The following is a 23,214-nucleotide window of genomic DNA, read 5'->3' as shown; positions in this document are numbered from 1 at the left end:
GGGATGCAACGAATAATTTGCATCAAATTTATGGTGCTTCTAATACTTTTAAAATAAATTATTCAAATTATTTTCATTCAAATTTTAAAATATGGTATCATTACTTTTGGATTTAACTTGTCAAACAATATTTTACTTAAAAATAAAATTCTTTAATTATGACCCAATCAAATAGTGCCTCAAGATGAACGTTTTAATATGTATACTACATAAATAAATTGATGACATTATAGTTTATTAAAAATCAGTATTTAAAGACAATTTTTTTATATTCAACTTGACATAAATTCCAAACTTTAAAAACCAGTTTAGAGCAAACAAAATTTCATTTTTTCATACGAAATGCTGAATGTGCTCAATTGAATGTTATTATGACTAAAACGAACTTTTACTAATAGTTAAAGGACTAAATGTGCAATTATCCAATAAACGCACAAAACGTTTCCGGTTTTCCACTTCCTATAAATACCCAGCTGCATTTCTGCAACTTTTATCCATAATTCATTTGGCATTTTCGCTTTCTCTCTCTGTTCCTCTTCTCCGCCATCTTCTTCGGTACGTTTTTGTTTTCTCTCTCTTAGGGTTTAGCAGTGAATCAATGGCTGAGGAGGCACATAATGGAGGTGGAGCTGAGAAGGAAGCAACTAAGGTTGCTGTCGTCTTCACGTCGGTGAAGCCGAAGCTGTTCGTGAAAGCGCCGAAGGCTATAGACGCTGTGCAGTTCTACAAAAATGCCTTTGGTGCTGAGGAGGTTGGACGTGTGAACAACCCTAAGAGGAAGGCCGATCAGGAGACACCGCTCATTCTCTCTGTTGAACTTAAGATTGGTTCATTTTCCTTCATTGTCTCTGACCTTACTGAAGAGGACTCTACTGCTCCGTACGTATTTCTTATTTTTGCGCTTTTTAAACTTGTTTACTGTGTTTTGTTAGCTCGATTTCTTCGTTTTTATTTCTAAAATAGTCCGATCTGTGCTTTCAAAGTGCTATATATTGATTTTCTTAAATAGAACTTGGAAACCTTTTGGTAGATACTTCTGTTGTGAAGCAAAACGTGATGTAGATATTTTGCAAAGAGCTCACTGAAAATATTTTGAGTGCTTCTCGCAAAGTATGTTATAAAAACTTATTATGATGTAAGGAGTGTTTTCTCTGGTTAACTTCCTAAAATTTACTCACTAGAAACGTACTGCTTTACTGTTGTTGAGTTGTTTTATTTAATGGTTGATGTTTATGTGTATTTTGCTCTGTTTTTTTTCTTTTGTATGCGTTATCAGTTTGAGACGATGTCTCTGAGTTTATTTTGCATGGTTATGGATGTTAAATGTATTATATGATTGTTTGCAGCTTCATGTGATCTGTATTTACGTCTATTTTCTATGCGTATTTAGTTTGTTACGGTCGTTGTGGTTTCAGGCTGCAGATCTGAGATGATATGCTCTTGTACGTGCACGTATTACCTTGTTTAAATATGGAGAAACACATGTTATAATCAAAAGCCTTATCATTGTGATGTATTGTTGTTTTCTTACTTGTTTATGTGGCTGAGAGGTTGCTATTGCGTGATGATTTTTGTTTTGTTTCGTTCGTCAAGCTGATAGTATTGCTGCTTATTGTTCAGTTTGAAGACTGCTACAACTGGATCTGTTTTCTGCTTGGAGACTGAGAATGTAATTTCTGCTGAGGCCAACGCTATCACTGCTGGCGCAATTGCTGAAATTAGAGTAGGAGATGGTAATGGTGATGGTGCTCGTACAGGGTCAAAGCTGATTGATCCTTATGGCAATGTCTGGTTGATCTGCACATCAGTGAAGGAATCCGAGTAATTGCCGAAGTCCATTAACACTCTTGTTCAGTTTCTTTTGTGTTTTGCTGCTTTCAATTAAATTCCGGTTTTGTATACCGATGATGAAAACACTCTAGCTAGGTGTGTTGTGGGGTTTAAACTTTTTTGGGGTATTTGATGTCCATTGTTGATTTTGAACAGTGAGAACTTTTGTCTGTAGTTAATCTGACATTACCTTCCTTTCTAGTAGATGATGAAATCTGCTTAATTATTGCCTCTCTTATTAGATCATTTGCTTTATTTTGTCTAATCGAAATGTCCTGTTGCCTCGTTAGCCACAATATTTATAAAGTAATGCAAAGCATGCTATTTTTGCTTCTTTTCTTAGAGGCAACTACTACTAAAATAATAAGATCAATGTATCAAATGTTATATTATTTTCAAATGATATCGTGTCCATGTTTCAAACATTATATATTTTGATCTGCGTATTATATTTAGCTTTCAAATATACATTTAAACTCTCAACTATTTTAGCAAATACTGTTAATTCTCTTATTCCTAATTAATATATTTATACTTTCAACTATTTTAGCAAAAACCGTTATTCTCTTATTTAAACTATTCCTAATTAATAGAAGACTGATGCAGTGAAATTTAAATTTATTATTTTCCCTGTTTAAAACGCGTGTAGATGAACACAATATAAATGGTGATGAAATTTAAAAATGGTTAATGGTTGAAGGAAAAGTGTGTAAAATTGATGCTTTACGTATTTTTTTAAATGACACCTATGTGGACACGCGTCCGATAAAGTTACGAATAAATACCTTTTCTGCGGATACTTTACGAGGATACTTGTGGATTAAAAAATTAAATATTTTAAATTTTATGTGTTGTTTGGTAGTGAGTATTAATAAAAATAATGTATAATATAATTTTAATGTTTTGTTTGATATCTCTCTCTTATTAATTAGATATTATAGTATGATGAAATTTTAGATATTAGTATTATAAGGAGATTTCGCATGTATTAGTGTAGGTAAAGACTTCATTACTCTTTAAAATTTTTGTACATTTTTTTTATTATAGTTATGATGAATATCTTTATACATAAATATTTTAATATAATAGATTTAATTTTTAATTCACCAAATCACACAATATATAAGTAATTAAGCATTAGTAATGAGTCCGATCAAACGACTCCTTATAGTGGAACAACTAGATGATAGTTATTAGACTAGAGGTTCTTAATAGGAATAGTATTCAGAATATCAGACATTTAACATGTATTATGTATTAGGTATTATAACTTTAATTTAAGAAAATTAAAAAAATTCACATCTATAGTTTTCTGAATTCTTCATATTCGCTTGAATTGTATAATTCACCTGATTTGGATAAATCTAGAATTTATTTAATTCGATCCTGATTGCATAAATTCAAAATTTTATAAATGTTTATATCCTAACTATTTATACAATATTTATGAAAATTTCACAATAAACTATCATGTTTGTATATTAGCAAACGAGGTATACAAATGATTGTTTTGAAAAATTTCTAAATCTATAAATACAAATTCCTTTCACAAGTGCATAGTTCGAAATTTATATATTATAATTTGCACAAGTGTTAACTGATATTTGTAATTTTATAAATTCATTATTTTGAATTTACGCAATACTAACTAAGTTATACAAATATACATGCTAAATGTATAAACCTCCAAATTATATGAATCCGTAAATTATATTAGACGAGACATCTTAAGTCATAATTACAAGGCGTAAATATATAAACCATAGCTATTAACGTAATTAAATTTATTATAATAAATATATATAAAAAATTCCTTTTTAAATCTTAAATCGAGAGTGTATCAATAACAATAAAATGATATACACGCCATCCTTTGTCAAAAGCCAAAAAAATGAAATGCAATGGTGACAAGAGTTAGTTACATAAGATCCGATAATGCAATATATGCTTTACATTTGCTTTTCTTCCCATTTATCTGAATTTTTACAATTGCAGAGACGAAGTTGTTAGATTTGGGTTTCGAAAAAAAAAAATTCGAAGTGTTGAAGTTTCTGATGAGTTTTATTGGTTGATTTGCTGTAATGGGAGTGTTTAATTTGATTGTAGATGACGACTCGCATTTTCCTTCATCATCCTCTTCAAAATCTTGGTAATTTTCTCTTTGGTTAAAGTTTTGTTCATGAGGAGAATTGATCAGTGACGGTTCAGTAACCCTATCGCTCTCTGTATTCAGAAACGTAGAGACGAAGGTGATTTGGGTTTAGTTTCTGATGAGTTTATTTGGTAATTTTGATTGTAGATGACGACCCACGTGTTTCATCCTACTTTTATCAGTAACGGTTCAGTCACTCTGTTCTAGAAGTTTGTCTTCTTCTCTGCTTCGTTTTATTGATAGGAAATTTGGGTGTATATGTATTTATCTGCTCCCTCTCTCTGTATTCGGAATCGTAGAGACGAAACTGCTGTTTAGGGTTCCTTTTTAATTTCAAAGACTTTCACGTGGTGAAGTTTCTGATGGGTTTAATTAGTTGATTTGCGAAAATGTGAGTGTTCAATTTTACTGTGATTCTGATTCTCCTCAAAATTTCTCGGTGATTGCCTGTTATCTGTTTGATTAAAGTTCTCTCTATGGATCAGTGACGGTTCAGAGTCCCTATGTTCTTGAATTTTGTGTTGTTTTGTTTTAGTCGGTTCATTTTGGCTTCTCTTATATTTGAGTTACCATTTTCTGTGGCTAATTACGATTTTTCCTTTTTTAGTTTGCTTACCATAATTTGTTTTCCTAAGTTGTATATATCTTCTCCTTGTGTTTCTATCTCTCTCTGTATTCAGAATCGCTGAGAAGAAGAAGCTGATTTGGGTTCCTTTTAATTTGAAAAAAAGTTCAAGTGTTGAGGTTTTGGATGATTTTAAGCTGATTTGCAGAATGGGAGTGTTCGATTTCACTGTGATTCCGATTCTCGGTGACCCACATCCTCCTTCATCACCCTCTTCAAAATCTTGGTAACATTTTCTTTCTCATTTATCTGTTTTATTAAAAGTTCTCTTGATGGGGCAAATTTGATGTGACGGGTTATAGAAAACAACCTCAGACCTTTCATAGGGTAGGGGTAAGGCTGCTTAAACACCACCCTCGTATGATCAACTCGTGGGATTACACGGGGTTTGTTATCTTTGTTGTTGCTTCAATACAAACATTTTCGGAAACAGTCTCTCGACCTTCGCAATTTAGGGTAGGAGTAAGACTATGTTCACATCATGTTGCTTTTGTTGTTATAGCTTCAATCTAAGCATTATTAGAAACATCCTCTCTATGTTCACATTGTAGGAGCACCCTCGCTTGATCAACTTTTGGGATTATGCGGGGTTTGTTGTTGTTGTTATTATTATCACTTCAATCCAAACATTACCGAAATAGTATCTACCTTCACAGTATAGGGTAGGAGTAAGATTATGTGCGCACCACCTTCCACAAAACTCACTTGTGGAATTATATTGGATATGTTGTTGGTTCAGTCGTTTCTTTTCCCCCAAAAAATCTGTCTTTTTGTGTATTGATTGTATTTCTTCCTTGAAGATGAGAGTGGATTACTATTTGAGTAGCATTTGTGTTTTTGTTGGCTCATTTTTGGCTTCTTCTTTGTGCTCTGCTTTAATTGTTGGAAGTTTGTGTCTACATCACTACTTCTTCTTGTTTTTGTTCTCCTTTTTATTTAAGTTTGTGTCTACATCACTACTACTCATTCTGTTTCATTTTATATGGCGGAATTTGATTTGACATGTAGTCTAAAAGAAAGAAAGAGAACATTTAAGCCCCATTAGACTTGTACTCTTAAATTTGATATTTATATGCCTATAAGAGCAATGTCATTATGCGCAAAATGAGAAGTTTAAACTGAAAAGATTTTTGCGAATTAGTCAATCTTTTTGGAACAACTTGAAAAGGGACTAGTGTCGTAAACTTTCCATTTGTTTGTAAATTTGAATATTAGATTATTAGTCCCTGTTTTTAACCAGAACCTGGTTTTGTGATTAGTGGCTGTGGTATTTGAATTGATCTATGTTTGAACTATTTAAGTTGAATATTTTCTAAGAATGTATATTTATCTTGTTTTTTGCATTCAGTGTCACCAAATTCTACTCATTCTGTTACACTTTATGTATGACAGTATTTGACTTGATACAAAGCTTTAAAAGAAAGAAAAAGAACTGTAGGTGCATACCGGAAGTACATTAGACTTGTCTAAACGCCAGTAAGAGCATGTCATTAAGCACAAAATGAGAAGTTCATCTGAGAAGTGTCATTCTTAAGTGCAAGTGATTTAAGATCTTGAATTCGCCTCTTCTTGAAAATGTACTATGCCATTTGTTTTTATTTTTAATGTTTGATGATAAACATCAAGAATTGAATCTGTTTCACATTGTTGGTGCATTTGCCAGTCATAATATGATGGAGAAGGGATTGAAATCAAGTCTCATACTAGCTAAAGAGACGAACAAGAAAAAAGAAAGAATCAGCAAGTCTAAAGCTACTAGTAGTGCTGCAGCATCAATGAAGTTTTGTGTATGTGCACCCCCAACCCACCCTGACTCATTCAAATGTCGTCTTCACCGAGCCACCACTTCAGCTCACCCGAGAACCGGTAAATACTTTTGCTATGTATGAAGAATAAAGGATCGTGATAAGAAACATTCAATTTTTCGTGTTCTCACAAACCATATGTTTTGTTCTTCTTATCAGTTTCGTCATCAACGTCAAAGAAGATTTGCCTATGTGCACCCGCCACCCACCCTGGCTCATTCAAGTGTCGCCTTCACCGAGCCACCACTTCATCTCACACTGGAAAGTACTTCTGCTACAAAAAAAATGGTTTGTGACAAAAGTTCAATTTTTCGTGTTCTCACAAACCATGTGTTTTCTTTTCCTTCCTTTTTTGCAGTTTCATCGCCTGCTCATCACATAAATGGCGTCAAAGGCACCAAAAACTTGAATGCCTTAAAACTGGTCACGTCTTCACAAAGTGGCGGAGTAAGAAATTCTAGCAAGGGGAATGTTCATGGAAAGCCTAAACTATCGAGATTCGGTAGGGCTGCTCTTACTCATGCTGCTGCTGCTGCAACTTCTAGTGTACTAATCCAACCAATTTCTGCAGAATTTGGACAAATGAGTCTTAGTTAGAGGAGCCAAGCGATGGACAAACAAGAAAAAGAAAAAACTCAAGATCAAGATTCTGCTTTTTAAAGAAGTTACTTGAACTAGATCTTGCTTACTTGCTCTGTAAAGTTTCAATTTGGTAAATACCAAAAGAAAATATATGACAACTATGTAACTGTAAATATCTTTTTCTCTTTACTTGGGAATGGCTTTGTAAATAGAGACATAGTCAAGAAGTACTCCTGCAGCTACACTCAAGTTTTTAGTACTGAGAGTGTCTTGTTTGTTATCAATGCTTGTGTTAACTTGACTGCAAATATCCATATGTTACTATTTCTATCCAATTTTTGGCAATCTTCTTTTTGCTATTCTATTATTCTACTGTATTTACATGTTTATGAAAATCAATACCATTTAATTTAATTTTGATTTTACTAAGAAAAAACAGTAAAAACACCAAAGAGAATGGAGAAATTATATATACAAATTTTATAATTATTTATAGGACAAAAGACAAAAATTACAATACTTTTAAGGTAAAATTACCATTTGTCCCTTATAAGTTTATATTTACAAAATCCCTCAAACTGTTACAATAATATAAGCGTTGATACATTAATCTGATGCGCGAGATATATTAATCGTTAAGTAAGATACATTACATGTTATACATGATACACTAATTTGATGTACATTTTATACATGATACACTTATATGATGCTCGAGATACATTAATTTGATGCGCTGATACATTAATCTGATGAGTGAAAATGAGGAATTTTGGGATTTGTAAAATTAATAGGGAATAATGGTAATAAGAGATCTTAATGGTGGAATTTCTGTCATTTCCGTATTTATATATTAAACTTTACCATTTTCTCAAACCCAACACTTAGATTTTGGCCCAGCTATTAAAATCATAAGACCAAGTCCATGAAAAATCTATTACTTTCATCTTTACTTACCTTATGTCACATTAGATAGTCAAACTTTCTCTTAATTGAATTACTTTATTTATGCAATAATAACTCTTAACATTCTTTAATTAAATCCATAATATTTTTTTGGTAGATTGTTCATGTATTAAGTGTGTGTCTATCGAGATGCATATGCTCTTAAAAAAATTAATTTTATACTTCTAAAATGAAAATATCAAAAAATTCGAATCAAACCGACAACAGCCAAACGAATAGTTATTTTTTTCATTAGGTTTAATATTAGAAATTTAAAATCCAACTAAATTGATTTGGTTTTGATTTTAACCAATAATCAATCCAAATCGAACCATGAACATCCCTACAACCACAATATCCCATTGCAAAATATACAATTTTAAGTTTTAACTTCAAAATATAGGATTGAGCGGAACCCATTGGTTAACGAAATTGTAGTTTTTTTTTCTTGATTTCCCATTTGGTGTTCTATACCTATATTAGAGCCCGACTAAATTTAAATTCACCCCGATATAAGGTAAATTGCTTCCTAACAAAAACGACTCCATACTTAAAGTAACTCAAACGTAAAATCTCTTTTTATTAAGAACATATGAGTACTTATCCCTTTATCGCAACCATTTTCATAAGGAAAAATTGTAGTTAGGAAATCAGAGGCGGAGCTACTGTAGCGGAAGGGGATTTGACGAAATCCACTAGCTTTTTCGTAGATTCTATATTTGTATTAAAATATGAAATACAATATATATATATCCCTCCGAACCCATACACATTGAAGCGTTTGGCCCATGTCGCCGGGCACCCAACTATGTCATTCGCCTCCCGCAGGGCGTAGGTTTGATTCTCGATAGGCGCATATAGATTTTTGGATTAATTTCTAAACGTGTGTTTGTATAAAAGTGCATAAAAAATAGAATATGAGTAAGGAAATAATATTTGTGTTGTAATTATTTTTTTAAAAAAATAAAAAATCGGTAAGAATCCATTAAAAACCTAGGTGGATTTCTATAATTTTTTTTTTTTAAAAAGCAAAAATTGTTAAATGAAAAAAAAACAGAAGGAAAATAGTATTTGTATCGTACTATGAAACTACAATCTCTTACTATTGATTTTTAATTTACATTGAAAAAGTTTAATTCAATTTTTTTTCCTCCAAACGTTAGGGTTCTAACTTTTATGGTTGATCTAATTGCTGCTGTTCAACATCTTGTCTTCGGAGTGTATTTTTATCTTTCCCTTTTTATTTTTATTTTTCTTCATTTTTAGTGAATTTAATATTTATATTTATTCGTTAACTTGATAATTGTTAGTTTATATTAAGATCATTATTTATTTTTAATTTTTTTTAAAAAAATTAAAACTCAGTAACATAAAATTCTGATTCGTCTCGGTTAAAGAATGGACAAGAGTGTGTACATCCCAACCTTAGAAAGCGTGGATAAGGCGGAACCAACCACTAGTAGGGCCCCTCTTGTGGCCTTCCTTTGTTTGTCTTCTTCCTCGATTTTCCCGAGAGAAAAATCAATGGCTATACAGTTCCATTTCTACCAAATATTCTTGTTTTTTATCTTCAAATTAATTTAATGGAGGCAACTTCAACTGCAACTGCGCTTCGTCGTCTTTCTCTTATCTCTTCCCATTTTCGTACTCATTGCTCGTCTCTTCAAGTGTCGCCATTCAGTTGCAGCTCCACCGATGGTGAAAATCATGAAAATGGGTGTGTTTTCTGTATGATTGTTCGAGGTAAAGCACCTGCTTTAAAGGTACAGTCCTTATTATCACATTTGTTAAACATCCGGTTTCCTCACTTGGGTCAATTTGTATTTGTTTTCAATTAGTTTCTATAATCGAATTGGGGTCGATTTTATAGTTATTCAGCTGTTTTAATGGAACCCTTTTGAGTAAAAGAACAGTCTTTGAAACTAATTCCACCTTCAATTTTGTGAATTGTTAATGACTACTACACCAATTAGAAAGTAGAATGTTTGGTTTGAGGTGATTTTGGTATTTGATTCGTATTTAACTTATGGGTTTGGAAGAGTATATTTGAATGGCCTGTAAGCACTGGTACATGATGATCCCCTTTTGGGTACAGTACGCTCATTTTAGGTACATTACTAACATGATTGTTTCTAAATTAGGCATTCTACTGATGGATGTCTTAACTAAATTAGTATGAGATACCAAAAGAACAGGTTTATATAAGCTGTACTAGCCTTAGTGAACAGAGTTTACCCTGTACCTGAATTGGTGGGAAATAGCAGGTAACTCGTGGAATTAGTTGAGTTATGTGCAAGTTGGCCCGGACACCGCGATTATTTGACAGAAAACAAAGAACAGGTTTATAAAAGAATAAGTGGAACTTATTAGTTAATGAATAAGCTATTCTTCAAGTTTCAGAGTTGTTGGAGTTATCTACCCTGTAGGTGCGGGCAAGTGATAGAGTAACCTACATTGGTTGATGGAATGAGTTGTTATGGCTTTATATAGTTTTGGACAATCTTTCACTTCCTAAGTTAGCTTTTAAGATTATGCTAAGCCAAGTATCTGCTTTCTTTATATGGCATTCGTGTTGAACCTGTCCTATTGTTGTATTTACCAAGTTGTGCACCATGCTATGTTATTCACACAGGAGATGTTCATCTTCCTGAGCATGGGGCAGGGGTGTGGGGAGAGGTGTTCTTGGAGTATCCATGTTTGTTAATGGCACAAGTTGTTGTCTCCTTGTATGATCTTGGATAGTCCTCTTTTTATTACTTTAGTTTTAGGATTTGTTGGTTTCAAGGGTCATTTTTACTGCAGCAAGAGGTATCATTTAAAGGAAGCAACTTGATAGGCAAAGCCAAGTTTCACAAACTAGATATTCTGCAGAGTTACTAACTCTGGTTTTGAAATCTTGTATTACTTTAAGTATCAACAATTGTAAAGCACAAAACGTTCATAAGCTCCCAACTTGTTGATTGTGATAATGAAAGCTTCAAAGGCTGAGTCTAAGGACAAAATTTATTGTGATAAAAAGTTGCAGACTTTTTGTGAGAATAAGTAATTACAACGATAGCTACTGATTGACTCATGAGAAATAATTTAATTGGATACCCCAGTGGGATGACCTAACAGTCAAAAGAGTTAGAGTAACGACCTTGGAACCAAGATTCGAGTTCCAGTAGAGGTTATATTAGGTGACTTTTTCCCATCTAGCACAGTTATGTATCAGGTACCCTTAGGTTGGTTGAGGAGTGTGTAACCTGCTCGTTAGCTTAGGAGTGTGCAAGCTGGCCAGATACCGTAATATCCTTAAAAAGGAGTTGAAATGGTTACATGCTCTTCTCAGTCTTGCTTCTTATACATTGTGTACTTGCAAACAAGTTGTCGAAAGGTAGATGAAATGAAAAGCTATTTACTACAAAGATATTTCTAGTGTCCTTTTACATTGCATTTTCCTCTGTTTATTATTCTTTGCCTGAAGAGAAAATTTTCTATACTCTGAGATATTCAAAGGGTGGAGATAGAAGGGGTAAATGATGTGGAACAATGCCTCTGCTTTGTGCTACTTTTGTAATTCTTGGTGCAGTTTGATTTAACTACAGGTCTATGAGGATGATGTATGCCTCTGCATTTTGGATGCAAACCCATTGTGTTTTGGGTAAGGTATCTTCTTCCGACCATTATCTATTTCGGCATCTTATGAATGTATTTCTTGCTATCTTGACATTGGAAGATCCGTTTATCCCAGCATATGCATCATGTCATCTGAGTTGATTCTTTTTGGTGTGTTTGCTGAAAACCTGACCTGCCACATTGGGACCATGATAGGAAATTAGTAATAGAATGGTAATTCAAGGAAAATTCCTTATGCATTCAGTTTATGAACAAAAAGGGAATATGTTGCACATTCTTGAACCATTTTACTCTTTTTTCCTGATAAATGGAAGAGTTCAGTCTATTTTGCTCAAATATGAAAGGAAAAAAGAGAGAAGAATTTACAACAGCCAAGTTTGAACTACATAAATTCGACTATAGGTGTGCTGATTTTTAGTTTTGCTTGTATCCTAATTAAAGATAATTTACTCACATGGGTCAAACAACAGCTAAGTCGACTTATCTAAGGAACTTCCACTGAGAAGCAAGTTTCATGTTCCTGGAGCTAATATATTGAAATCTATAGTTTGTTATTCATCTTAGTTTACCAAATTAATATAGCTGAAAAAGTGTGATTAGCCTTATTATCTTTTTTTATCAATATATCTAGTCCAATAATGTCCATAACTTTTGCAGGCACTCGCTTGTCATCCCAAAGTCTCATTTTACTTCTTTGCAAGAAACTCCATCATCAGTAAGTTGCCCTCTTCAAAAGTCATATACCTTAATGTTTTGCTTAATTGGATTGTGCAGACTGTTGTTACATCTTCCCTTTCTCCTGCATACCCTAATCTATCTTTTCCTTTAGCCCATGTACTGATGTGATTCTTTGAGTTAACAAAGAACCAATCAGCCAGGATCAAGATCTGAAACTGAAACAATAAATGGATGGACACCCTACCCAATGCATGAGCCAAAGTGATACGAATCTTTTCCCCTTCATTGTCCATGTTGAGATGCTTCCATTGTTCCACTAGAATCTGCTGCATCATTGAGCAATACATTCTTAATAATGTTAATATGTGAGAAGTCGTTTGAAATACAACCATCTTGTCATGTTGACTGGACTTCTTCACGCTTTCACGCGTATATTAATAAGTCCTAGTGCAACAACAATCATAGCTAGTATGATGTCACAACCTAAAAATGGATGTGATGACACTCGTCTTGTCCCACCAAGACAAGTCAACCTAAAACCAATAATTTTGATGAAGTGCGGAAGTAAAACAAAAGTCCAATAACAATTACTAATACAAAAAACAAGTCAACTTAATTCAATCCCCAAAATCTGGTTGTCACGTGCACAAGCCTCTAATTTAAATACTAGAATTGAAATAATATACGCAAGTTTCAATTGACATTGTCTTTCAAGTAAAAACAAAATCATAAACAAGAGTAAGAAGGTCTGCTGAGATAACAAAAACTACCTATAAATCTCCACAAAAAGCCTCAGAAATGAAGAGAATAGAAGGTATCACGAAGATCCGGGCTTGTAACCTACAAAAATCTGTTGAAGCAAGGGTGAGTACCAAACCACACGGTACCCAACAAGCAAACCTCTAAGCATAAGCTAAGGGAACAAAATACGGGAACTCCTTACACCCTATCTGAACCTCTACACTCCTGCACAAACCATCGCAACCTAACAATTCACAGTTTACAAAGCACACAACTCAACAACCACACTCTAATAGATTACATATTCTCAATAACAACTCAATATTCAATAGTCACAAGTTTCAGAGAAAAACACTCAGAACACTAGCAAAACACAAGATCAAGTTCATCAATGATAAAATTGTGCAATACAATGTCAAGTATAGTGGTACATGTCTGACCTAATGATAAACACTCGTTGTCTCTCAGTCTGAGACCCATAGGGACATATCTATCCATGCATCTGTCGTGGCCTGTGATACGATCCTCAATATATAGTATTCATCGCGGCGCGCGATACATCCCTTAAAATATAGTATTTATCGCGGTGCGCGATGCGTTCTTCGAAATGGTACATTCTCTTATCACATAATACTTATCACAACCATGTCTCAGATGCAATGCAAATTACATGTTCAAACAAATAATGAGGAGGTAACCATTTTAATAACAAGACACAATTCACAATAATGAAACTGTGATACATCAACTAATAAGTAACAAGCCTTCAAATCATTCTCAAACATCACACATCAACAATTAATCACATCACCTTTTTATTATCCTTTTTCCATCATTAGAATTATTCAACATGAACAAGCCAACCCATCACCAGTTCCCATTACTCCCAAACACATATTACAAGGAAGTACACGAATCCCATACACTTAACAAGGGTTTAGAAATTCACTTACCTCATATAATCGAACAATCACTTCGGGACTTGAGCCTTTCTTTTTCATTGAACTTCCAAATCAATGCAATCTATTTAAGTACATATTCACAATATGATTTCGAAACTAACAGCATTCATATTACTATAGGTTTATCCTGAAATGAAGAATTAGGTTGGGGTCCTCCATGACCCTTTTGGGAAGTACACTATCGCATCAGGTGATCGAGATCTCCACAAGTATAACAAAATCTCTGACCCGAGAACTGCTGTGCAGACCCTGAAAACATACTATAATTGCGTCGCCCCATAGGTCGCTGTTGTGAACCAGGATTCGCGCCATAAGAACCCCGAGGTATCTAGCCACCCTTGAATGTCGACATAGATGCATGAACGGGTCCCTGATGTTGCTGAAAGGAACCACTCCCTCTGTGTAACTCCATGCCTCCAGATGAGGCACCATGAAACTGACCTGATGTACAGACCCTTTTCAGGTCCTCAAACTCCTCTCTCTCCATCAATTCCGCCTTTTTGGCGGCGCTCACAATGGACTGAAAAGAAGCCCCCTTTGGAGATGCTCGAAACACAGCTGATTTGATAGAGAGTCATCCCCCTCACAAATCTAGGATCCTCTTTCTCGTCTGGAATAATAGCCAAAGCATGCTTAGACAACTGGCAAAAACATGCCTCATATTCTATAACAAATAAGTTGTCTTGTCTCAGATTCTCGAATCTCAAACGACTCTCCTCTTTCACGCTCCAAGCGATTAGATGGTCATGGAAGGCACTAGAAAACTTCTCCCAAGTCACTGGAGGAGATCCAACTGGCAAAGCCCCCGAATAAGTCTCCATCAGTCTCTCGATGGCACACGAAGCTGGAGTGTAGCATATCGAACCCCATGTGACTCAACTAATCCAACAACCTCTAGCAACTCCCGGCATATAGTCAGAAACTCATGAGCGTCCTCAGTTTCAGGGTGGGAAGAGTGAGGACGCTCATGAATTTCTGATTACATGTTGAGAGTTGCTAGAGGTTGTTGGATTAGCTGAGTCACATGGGGTTCGATATGCTACACTTCAGCTTCGTGGCCAAACGAGAGAGTTGTGGAGAACTTATTCGGGGGCTATGCCATTAAGATCTCCTCCATTGACTTGGGAGAAGTTTTCCCATGCCTTTCATGACCGTTTTATCCCTTGGAGCGTGGAGAGGATAGTTGTTTGAGAATCTGAGACAAGACAACTTATTCGTTATAGAATATGAGACCCTTTTTGCAGTTGTCTAGGTATGCTTTGGCTATTATTCGAGAAGAGACAGAAAGGATCCGTAGATCCGTAAGGGGGCTGACTTTCTTTATCAAATCGATCGTGTTTCAGGCATCTCGAGAGGGGGCTTCTTTCCATTCCATTGTGAGCGTCGTCAAGGAAGCAAAATTGATGGAGAGAGAGGAGTTTGGGGACCCTAAAAGGGCCCGTACATTAGGTCAGTTTCATGGTGCCTCATCTGGAGGTAGGGGATTACACAAAGGGAGTGGTTTCTTTCAGCATCGGGGACCTTTTCGTGCATCTATGCCGACATCCAAGGGTGGTCATATACTTCGGGGTTCTTCTGGCGGTTCCCACCAGCGACCTATAAGGCGAGAAAATTATAGTGGATTTTTAGGGTCCGCACCGTAGTTCCCGGGTTAGAGATTTTGCTATACTTGTGGAGATCCCGATCACCTATTGCGACAGCGTACTTCCCAAAGGGGTCGTGGAGGGCCCCAACCTAATCCTTCATTTCAGGTTGAACCTATAGTAATGTGGATGTTGTTAGTTTTGAAACCTTATTGTGAATCAATTTGGAAGTTCAACGAAAAGGAAAGGCTCAAGTCCCGGAGTGATTGTTCGGTTATCTGAGGCAAGTGAATTTCTAAGTCCTTGTTAACTGTATGTAATTTGTGTACTTCTTTGTAATATGTGTTTGAGAGTAATGAGAATTGGTGGTGAATTGACTTGTTCATGTTGAATAATTCTAATGATGGAAAAGGGGTAATGAAAAAGGTGGTGTGGTTAATTGTAGGTGTGTGATGTTTGAGAATGATTTGAAGGCTTATTTGTTGAAGTTATATCACGATTGTGAATTTATTATTAAAATGGTTACCTCCTCATTATTTGTTTGAACATGTCATTTGCATTGGTTGTGATAAGAGGATGTACCATTTCGAGGGACGTATCGCGCGCTGCGCGAGGGATACTATATTTTGAGGAATGGATCGCGCGCCAAAATGGATACTATATATGAGGGTCGTATCGCACGTCACGAAAGATGCATGGATAGATATGTCCTCCATGGGTCCCGGACTGAGAAACGACGGGTGTGTATCATTAGGTCTGACATGCATTACTATACTTGACATTGCATTGCATATTTTCATCATTGATGATCTTGTGAGTGCTAATATTGACTTGTTATGGAATTTGTTAGAGTGTTGTTGTGTTGTAGAGGTTCAGATAAGGTGTAAGGAGTTCCCTTAGCTTGAGTTTAGATGTTTGCTTGTTGGGTATTGTGTGGTTTGGTAATCACCCTTGCTTCTATAAATTTTTGCAAGTTACGAGCTCGAATCTTCGTGATACCTTCTATTTTCTTTATTGCTGAGGCTTTTTGTGGAGATTTTTGAGGTAGCTGTTGTCATCTCAGTAGACCTTGTTTCTCCTGTTTATGATTTTGTGACAATGTCATTTGAGATTATTTCAATTCTAGTATTTACATTAGAGGCTTGTGCACGTGACAATCAAGTTTTGGGGATTGAATTAAGTTGACTTGTTTTTCGTATTAGTAATTGTTATTGGACTTTTGTTTTACTTCCGCACTTTATCAAAATTATTGGGTTTAGGCTGAATTGTCTTGGTGGAATAAGATGAGTGTCATCACATCCATTTTTGGGTTGTGACATGTGATCCTACAAATAGGGTTTGGGGAGGGTAGGATGTATACAAACCTACCTTTTTGGTGGCAGAGAAGTTGTTTCCAAAAGACCCTCGGCTCAAAAGAGAAGGAAAAAAAAGAATTCGAAGCCAGGAGAAAACAAATAGAAAGATACAAAGCAAATGTGCAACAAAGAATAAGAAGCTATGCGAATACTAAATGATCCTACTAGTACAGAGAAGTGTAGAGGAGGCTAGCTTTGGATGTGAGTGTACTTGATTGGCCGACGCTCTACCTCATTCACCAAAGTTGGTCTGGCTATTGCTCTGTAGAACTTACTGTTAAGCTTTGCTAACACATTCTTAGCGCACAATACCCTGGAAGTGAGCATATTTCAGCCACATCGCTTCAATATGATCTGTGACATCCTCATCTCTCCCTGTCTACTTGAAACTTCTTCTTTTGGATATGACTTGTGCATCGATCTTTACTTCCACCTCTGCCTCATGCATTACATCATTGAACTTACACTTTAGGTACTTTGTTTAAGTCCTACTTAATGAAAGTTTGCCTCTAGGTTTTGTCTCCATACTTCTAGCTTATCATTAACTCCATCACGTCTCTTGTCAATCAATACTATGTTATCTGTGAATAGCATACACCACAACACTTCCCCTTGAATATGTCGCGTCAATTGCTCATCCTATGGGCTGATCCCTGGTGCCACCTCTTCACATCCTGAAAGTGGTTTGAGTCCTCTCCAACTGGTTTAGCTCAGGTCTTGGCTTCATCGTACATATCCTTAATAACCCTAATGTAAGTCATAGGTACACCTCTAGACTGCGTACATCTCTAAAGGACCTCCCTAGGGACTTTATTGTACGCGTTTTCTTGGTAACACCATGTGTAGGTCTTTCTTCTATCCCTATACTGCATCAACATTTTCCTTACAAGATGAATGATTTCTATAGTCGACCGCCTCGACATGAATCCAAATTAGTTCTCTGAGATGGACACTCCCCTCCTTATCCTTGTCTCCACCATCCTCCCCTAAACTTCTATAGTATGACTTAGTAGATTAATACCTCTCTAATTGTTGCAATTGTGACGATCACCCTTGTTCTTGTACAATGGGACCATTGTACTTCACCTCCACTCTTCTGGAATTTTAGAATGTCCTAAAAGTGACATTAAACAACCCGGTCAGCCACTTTATACCTGCATCGCCTGTGTAATTCCAAAAATCCACCAGGATTCATCTGGCCCAGTTGCTTTTCCTCTTCTCATCTTACGAACAACCCCCTCAACCTCTGCAACCTTTATTCACCTACAACACTCAAAACTCTAGGACTCTCGGAATGTTTGCAGTCCCCCAATACGATATCCTTATCCCCCCTTCATTCAATGATATATGGAAATATGTATGTCACCTCTGTCTAATGTGCGTCTCTTCTACCCAACACTTTGCCATTCTCGTCCTTGATGCCTATCACTTGGCCCAGGTCGTGAGCACTCCTTTTCTTGCCTGACAAGCCTTTACAACTTCATATCCCTGCTTTTGTTCTCGAGCTCTTCATACAAGTGCTCAGAAGCTGTTGTCATAGCCGTTGTGACCACTACCTTTCACCTGTTATGAAGAAAAAATTAGTTCAAATAACATATCTGTAGCAGCTTAACTGTTGATTTGAGTTTTTTCTGCCCTTGAATTTGGACAGCACATTGTATTAGTATACCTGATGAGTTGGATGTGCTTACCAATTCATACCTAAAAACTAGCATGCGTCTTATTTTTTCTGCTTTCTTTGAAAATCTGCCAAAGTAACCATTCAGAGTTATGTTCTTTTGTTATAAGATTTTTACATTGTCATACTCTATTGAAAGATGTTATTTCCTTTTGGGTAGCTTTAATTAAACGGCCCAGCTGCTCGCCTGCTTTCACAACATAGTCAGAATTCTGCTTTATCCCTTAGAATTATATGGAAGTCTACAAAATTTTTGATGAATTTTAATTTATTTATTTTTGCATTTAATTGCAGGTTGTGGCTGCCATGAGTTCAAAATTGCCCTTGATTAGCAGTGCAGTCATGAAAGCCACTGGTTGTGGTATGATAATTTTTTTCTTGATGACAAATCATGACTGTTTTGCTTCATACCATATGTATATTGATTTTCTTTTTCCTCTTTATTTCCCTTCAGGGAAACATATGTTTGTTTCTATAACTGTGTTGATTGTGCTGCTAGTAATTCTGTTCTTGTGACATCTCTCTCAAGTCCTTTGTGTTTTGCTGTTTAAAATGGTAACCAGGCAATTACCAAAAATAGGAGTGGTTCTTATTCTAAAATGGTGCAATTAAGCTGGATAGTAAACCCTTGTGTATAAGCTATATGCTTCTGATGGGTAATACTGCAATATTACAAAACATAGAAGCTCTTTTCCCCCTTTGTGTTATGTGGGATAATATCTTGAGTTTGAATAAGTGTAAGAAGTAGAGAACCTTGAGGTAATGGTTGTGGAAGCAGAGGAGAGAAGGCATTCACAAAATGCTCACCATGAAAATTGATTTTCTTCCTGTTGGGTAATCCCCCAGCTACGGATTGTAGACATCAATAATTAAGCATCAAGTAACTTAACAAAAAATTCTTAAGCTTTAAAGTGTGGAGGATATGTATTGATTCACCTATTTTTGGCTGTCTTGCAGAAAATAGTACTTAGATTTGAAATGATTAGAAGTAGGGACTGTACTGGTTGTAGCACAAGCAACACTGAATTTGTGCTTCGGCACTAAGCACTGTCAGGTAGTGTTAAGTTAACTTCCCCTCCATAGTCTAACTGTCACCTTGGTGGAGGACAGATGGCTAACCTAAAGCTTTTAGGTGTAACAAATATGTGGCTCCACAAACTTGGTGACGAGTTTCACTTGGATACCTCAACTAAAGCTTGTCCCTATAGAACACCTGAACTCCATTCAAATTATCCTATTAGACACAACTTGCTGATATTGCACATGAGGTGAATCTTAATCGTAGTACAGCACGTGAATTGTTCCAGCATTTGTCCTTCCTCATTCTCTCAACTAGCTTCCTCCACCACCATATCCAATATGTTCCCTCTCCCTGCCACCACCTCCACCACTTTATGTTCTCTCACTGTCATCAACTCCACCGTGTATCTACCATTTTCATTCATCTTCTCTTCCAAGCACACCATTATATCCACAATTCCTCTTCATCTTCTCTCCCACTGCTGCCACATGCACGAATTTTCAAATTGCAAAAGCTTATACTTTTTAATTCGAACTGTCAAAACATACCAAATATAATTTAATGGCTAGCACTATGTCAGTCACTGAATTGGGAGGGCGGGTAATCGGAAACAGAGGACTCCAAAGATATGGTGGTTTCATTAAAACTTTCAGTTGATAACTTTCAAAAGAACTTTTTGATGCACCAAATAAAAAACCAAATTTGAAAAATTAGATTTTTTGTTAAAATCCATCACTGCACTTTGATGGCCAAATTGATGGCAAAAAGATTCTCCAGGAAGACCTCATAGGGGCCTATGACGGTGGGAGTTCTGAATAAACATAACAATAGTATAGTATAGCTCTTTTCTGTTGTCAAAAGCCTTTTTCAGACCAAAAGTTGGGTGGTGTTGTCTGATTCGCTACTTTTGCCTTGTCCTTGTGCGTGAAGTTCAAACATTGTGTTTTTTCTACTGACTGGTCATGGATGGTTTAATCGGTACACATTAACTGAAGCCGAAGTATCTAATAGGTACAAACCTCATTTGAGGTATTCAAGTGAAAATTGTTGCCAACTTTAGTGAGCTGCATATGTATTTCACCAAGCTTTTATTAAACACATGTTGTGACTTAATCGGAGAAGATGGCTTCAGTATCTTGAGAGGAAGAAATGAAAGGAAAATAGGAGAAGAGGATTCAAAGACCTCGAAGAAGAGATTAAAAAAACATGTTTTTCTATGGTCCCAAAAATTCCACGAATTTACTTAGTTCGTTGGTTTCTTCTTGAATTCGAATTGTTTGAATTCCTACACAAACTTTACCAAGTTTCGATCTGTCACGGGTGTACTTAATTATAATGTGTCTTTTAGAACCTTTTTGAGAATGGTCACTTGGACAGTGTATCAAATTTGTTAAGAGATTTTGATGTTTAGTTTTTTCAAAGCAAGAAAACTTCTATTAGTCAGTGTTTAGCCTAATTAAACTGTAACCCATATCTCCAATATCCTTAATGTCTGTTTTCCTTATCCACTTTCGCATTCTAATTTTTGACGAACAAAGGCCAACAAGAACTATAGCTACCAAACTAAGCTTTAGGCAGGGGCGTAGCTACCTTAATTGGAGGGGGCCTTCGGCGGAAAATTATATTATTTATATATGGTCAAAATAAGTCTATATGTATATATAGTGGATGTCGAACCCCCTTCGGCTATCTATTTCTACAGATTTGGAACCCCCTTATTAAAAATCCTGACTACGCCTCTGTCTTTAGGGGTGGAAAACCCGAAAATGGCCAGAAGGAATAGTGGAAAATTTGTAGACGGAGATGTTGAATTTCCTAACGTAGGTACTTTGAAGAGTAATTTTATAATCAGTTGGTGTGGGAGTAAATTCTGCAGAACTTTGCTGCTAGAACTCCACTTATCATTAAATGAATAAGGATGGCAACAGTAATTGGTGTTGTCAAAGGCTCGTTTGAGCCTGAAACAAGGTGCAAAACATGTTGAGTGCTTCATTTTGCTTAGCATATGCTTTAATTTCGTTAAAGACTCTTAAGACCGGAAGAGGCGATACTAAATCATTGATATTTACTTTATTGCAATCTTTTTCAATTTCTTAGTCCAAATATTTGTTATTTATGTTTATGATTATTAGTCTTGGATCATACATACGTATTCATATTTTTTTTCTCCATTTACACCTTTCTTATTAGCCCACTATTTGTTTACACTTGCGTTTATTGCCCCAACGAACCTTAGAGCTTTTTTGCACTTTTAGCAGGCATCCAAATGATGCCAATTATGTTTGCTCTCTCCCCTCACCTCTCCCCCAATTTGATGTAAAATCACTGTCTAATTTTACTCACGAAAGTTTAAAATGTGCAGATTCGTTCAACTTGTTAGTTAACAACGGGGCAGCAGCTGGCCAGGTTATATATCATGTATGATCCCAAAACTTGCAAACAATAGTTTGATACTATTATTGATCCAAACAGCTTCTTTTGTGTGCTTTTGCTTTAATAGCTAGTATTCTACTTAAGAATGCTTATACTTGTGATGATTTATTTTTTCATGGCAAGTTCAGACCCACATTCATATAATTCCTCGTAAAGCAAGCGATTGCCTCTGGACTTCTGAGGTGCTAATTTCCCTTTACATTCCTCATTTACGGTTGTTCTGATAGCAGTTGATAAAGTTGATTGTTTTACAGACCTTAAGTAGATGTCCGCTGAAGTCAGACGAGGCTCAGAAACTTGCAGATGGTATTAGAGAAAACTTATCAATTTCGAGCAACATTGAAGATAGTAAGGGGCAAGGATCAAGTCTCGTTGTAAACTAGGGATGTACATGTTCTGTCGTTCAGATCGAGGTATGCATACACACATGCAAAAAAAGAAAAGACGTGTACATATCATGCAACAATCACTGATTCTGAATTCACCGACTCTAGATTTTGAATTTGCCTCTGTTGTAAACTATTGTGATAAACATGAGCATACGAGATGTATTTTCGACTTGTTGTTCCATTTGTTTTCTGATTCAGTTGCTGCAGGACTGATCAAATGAGCTGCATTTGTTGTAAATTAGCTTGTGAACTTCTAGTGAGTGTTGTATATGAGCAATCTTTGTTCTTCTTCATATCTATGATACTTTGGGTGTCCAAAAATTTGCTCCATTCATCTACTTGACACCTCTAATTATGTATGATATAATATTATTTGTTTCGATAGTTTTAACTATCGTAGCAATATCTTGCAATAGAAAATATACTATATCATATAACATAATTAAAGTTATCGATTTCGGAGAAAACATGATTGTTAAAGTAGGAAAAAGGAGAAATATATTTTTAAACTATCGTAAATGTTACGTAGGTATTATCCGTCATATTTTTGTGGCATTGATACCCGTGACGTTGAAAAATTAGAGCATATGTCTTTTATATTAATGGAAATGTATGTGTCGTAATTTTATCCACTGATTTGATATTTATTTACGTATCCCTATTTAGTCTTCTGTTAGAGTGAAGGACATATATGTTTTAGTTTTTGACAACATGATACTAATATTTCAAAAGTATAATGGAGAATATTTACGTATCATTTGCGATAGTGCGAGGTAAGTCGTTTTTCCCTTATAACGAAGGTTTGACAGTATGATAT

At 35.6% G+C, this 23,214-nt stretch overlaps 3 protein-coding genes across 10 annotated transcripts; all 3 read left to right on the top strand.

Moving 5' to 3' along the window:
* Positions 1-492: 492 nt before the first annotated feature.
* On the top strand, positions 493-2,053 carry LOC101251384 (uncharacterized protein At5g48480). Its single transcript, XM_004240390.5, has 2 exons — positions 493-879; positions 1,621-2,053. The coding sequence occupies exons 1-2, from the start codon at positions 599-601 to the stop codon at positions 1,823-1,825; spliced, it is 486 nt and encodes a 161-aa protein (XP_004240438.1). The 5' UTR covers positions 493-598; the 3' UTR covers positions 1,826-2,053.
* A 1,642-nt stretch (positions 2,054-3,695) lies between these two features.
* LOC101251095 (uncharacterized) lies at positions 3,696-7,278 on the top strand. Of its 6 annotated transcripts, none has more exons than XM_010323476.4 (6): positions 3,696-3,979; positions 4,130-4,191; positions 4,663-4,833; positions 6,271-6,473; positions 6,572-6,673; positions 6,771-7,278. In XM_010323476.4, exons 3-6 carry the CDS (start codon positions 4,757-4,759, stop codon positions 7,007-7,009), a joined length of 621 nt encoding a protein of 206 aa, XP_010321778.1. In that variant the 5' UTR covers positions 3,696-3,979; positions 4,130-4,191; positions 4,663-4,756; the 3' UTR covers positions 7,010-7,278. The 6 variants fall into 6 exon arrangements, with proteins under 6 accessions (XP_010321778.1, XP_069155866.1, XP_019069717.1 ...); XM_069299765.1 differs by having other exon boundaries at positions 4,130-4,373; XM_019214172.3 differs by lacking the exon at positions 4,130-4,191 and having other exon boundaries at positions 3,697-3,979; positions 6,771-6,914; positions 6,984-7,278.
* A 2,061-nt stretch (positions 7,279-9,339) lies between these two features.
* Positions 9,340-22,718, top strand: LOC543934 (histidine triad family protein). Of its 3 annotated transcripts, NM_001247610.2 has the most exons (7): positions 9,488-9,702; positions 11,527-11,582; positions 12,215-12,272; positions 18,849-18,915; positions 21,938-21,993; positions 22,137-22,190; positions 22,263-22,570. In NM_001247610.2, the coding sequence occupies exons 1-7, from the start codon at positions 9,523-9,525 to the stop codon at positions 22,389-22,391; spliced, it is 600 nt and encodes a 199-aa protein (NP_001234539.2). In that variant the 5' UTR covers positions 9,488-9,522; the 3' UTR covers positions 22,392-22,570. The 3 variants fall into 3 exon arrangements, with proteins under 3 accessions (XP_025887093.1, XP_025887094.1, NP_001234539.2); XM_026031308.2 differs by lacking the exon at positions 22,137-22,190 and having other exon boundaries at positions 9,340-9,702; positions 22,263-22,718; XM_026031309.2 differs by lacking the exons at positions 11,527-11,582; positions 12,215-12,272 and having other exon boundaries at positions 9,340-9,702; positions 22,263-22,718.
* Positions 22,719-23,214: the final 496 nt, after the last annotated feature.

This window comes from Solanum lycopersicum, chromosome 6 (assembly GCF_036512215.1).
Source record: "Solanum lycopersicum chromosome 6, SLM_r2.1".
Classification (NCBI taxonomy): Eukaryota; Viridiplantae; Streptophyta; class Magnoliopsida; order Solanales; family Solanaceae; genus Solanum; species Solanum lycopersicum.
This window is presented reverse-complemented; position numbering and strand designations above follow the sequence as displayed.

Excerpts from the sequence above, each read along its gene's own strand:
- LOC101251384 (XM_004240390.5), top strand. The coding sequence starts at position 599 with ATGGCTGAGGAGGCACATAATGGAGGTGGAGCTGAGAAGGAAGCAACT. Across the intron at positions 880-1,620 it reads GAAGAGGACTCTACTGCTCC|TTTGAAGACTGCTACAACTG; the intron begins GTACGTATTTCT and ends CTTATTGTTCAG.
- LOC101251095 (XM_010323476.4), top strand. The coding sequence starts at position 4,757 with ATGGGAGTGTTCGATTTCACTGTGATTCCGATTCTCGGTGACCCACAT. Across the intron at positions 4,834-6,270 it reads TCACCCTCTTCAAAATCTTG|TCATAATATGATGGAGAAGG; the intron begins GTAACATTTTCT and ends TGCATTTGCCAG. Across the intron at positions 6,474-6,571 it reads TTCAGCTCACCCGAGAACCG|TTTCGTCATCAACGTCAAAG; the intron begins GTAAATACTTTT and ends TCTTCTTATCAG.
- LOC543934 (NM_001247610.2), top strand. The coding sequence starts at position 9,523 with ATGGAGGCAACTTCAACTGCAACTGCGCTTCGTCGTCTTTCTCTTATC. Across the intron at positions 11,583-12,214 it reads GCAAACCCATTGTGTTTTGG|GCACTCGCTTGTCATCCCAA; the intron begins GTAAGGTATCTT and ends TAACTTTTGCAG. Across the intron at positions 21,994-22,136 it reads CTGGCCAGGTTATATATCAT|ACCCACATTCATATAATTCC; the intron begins GTATGATCCCAA and ends TGGCAAGTTCAG.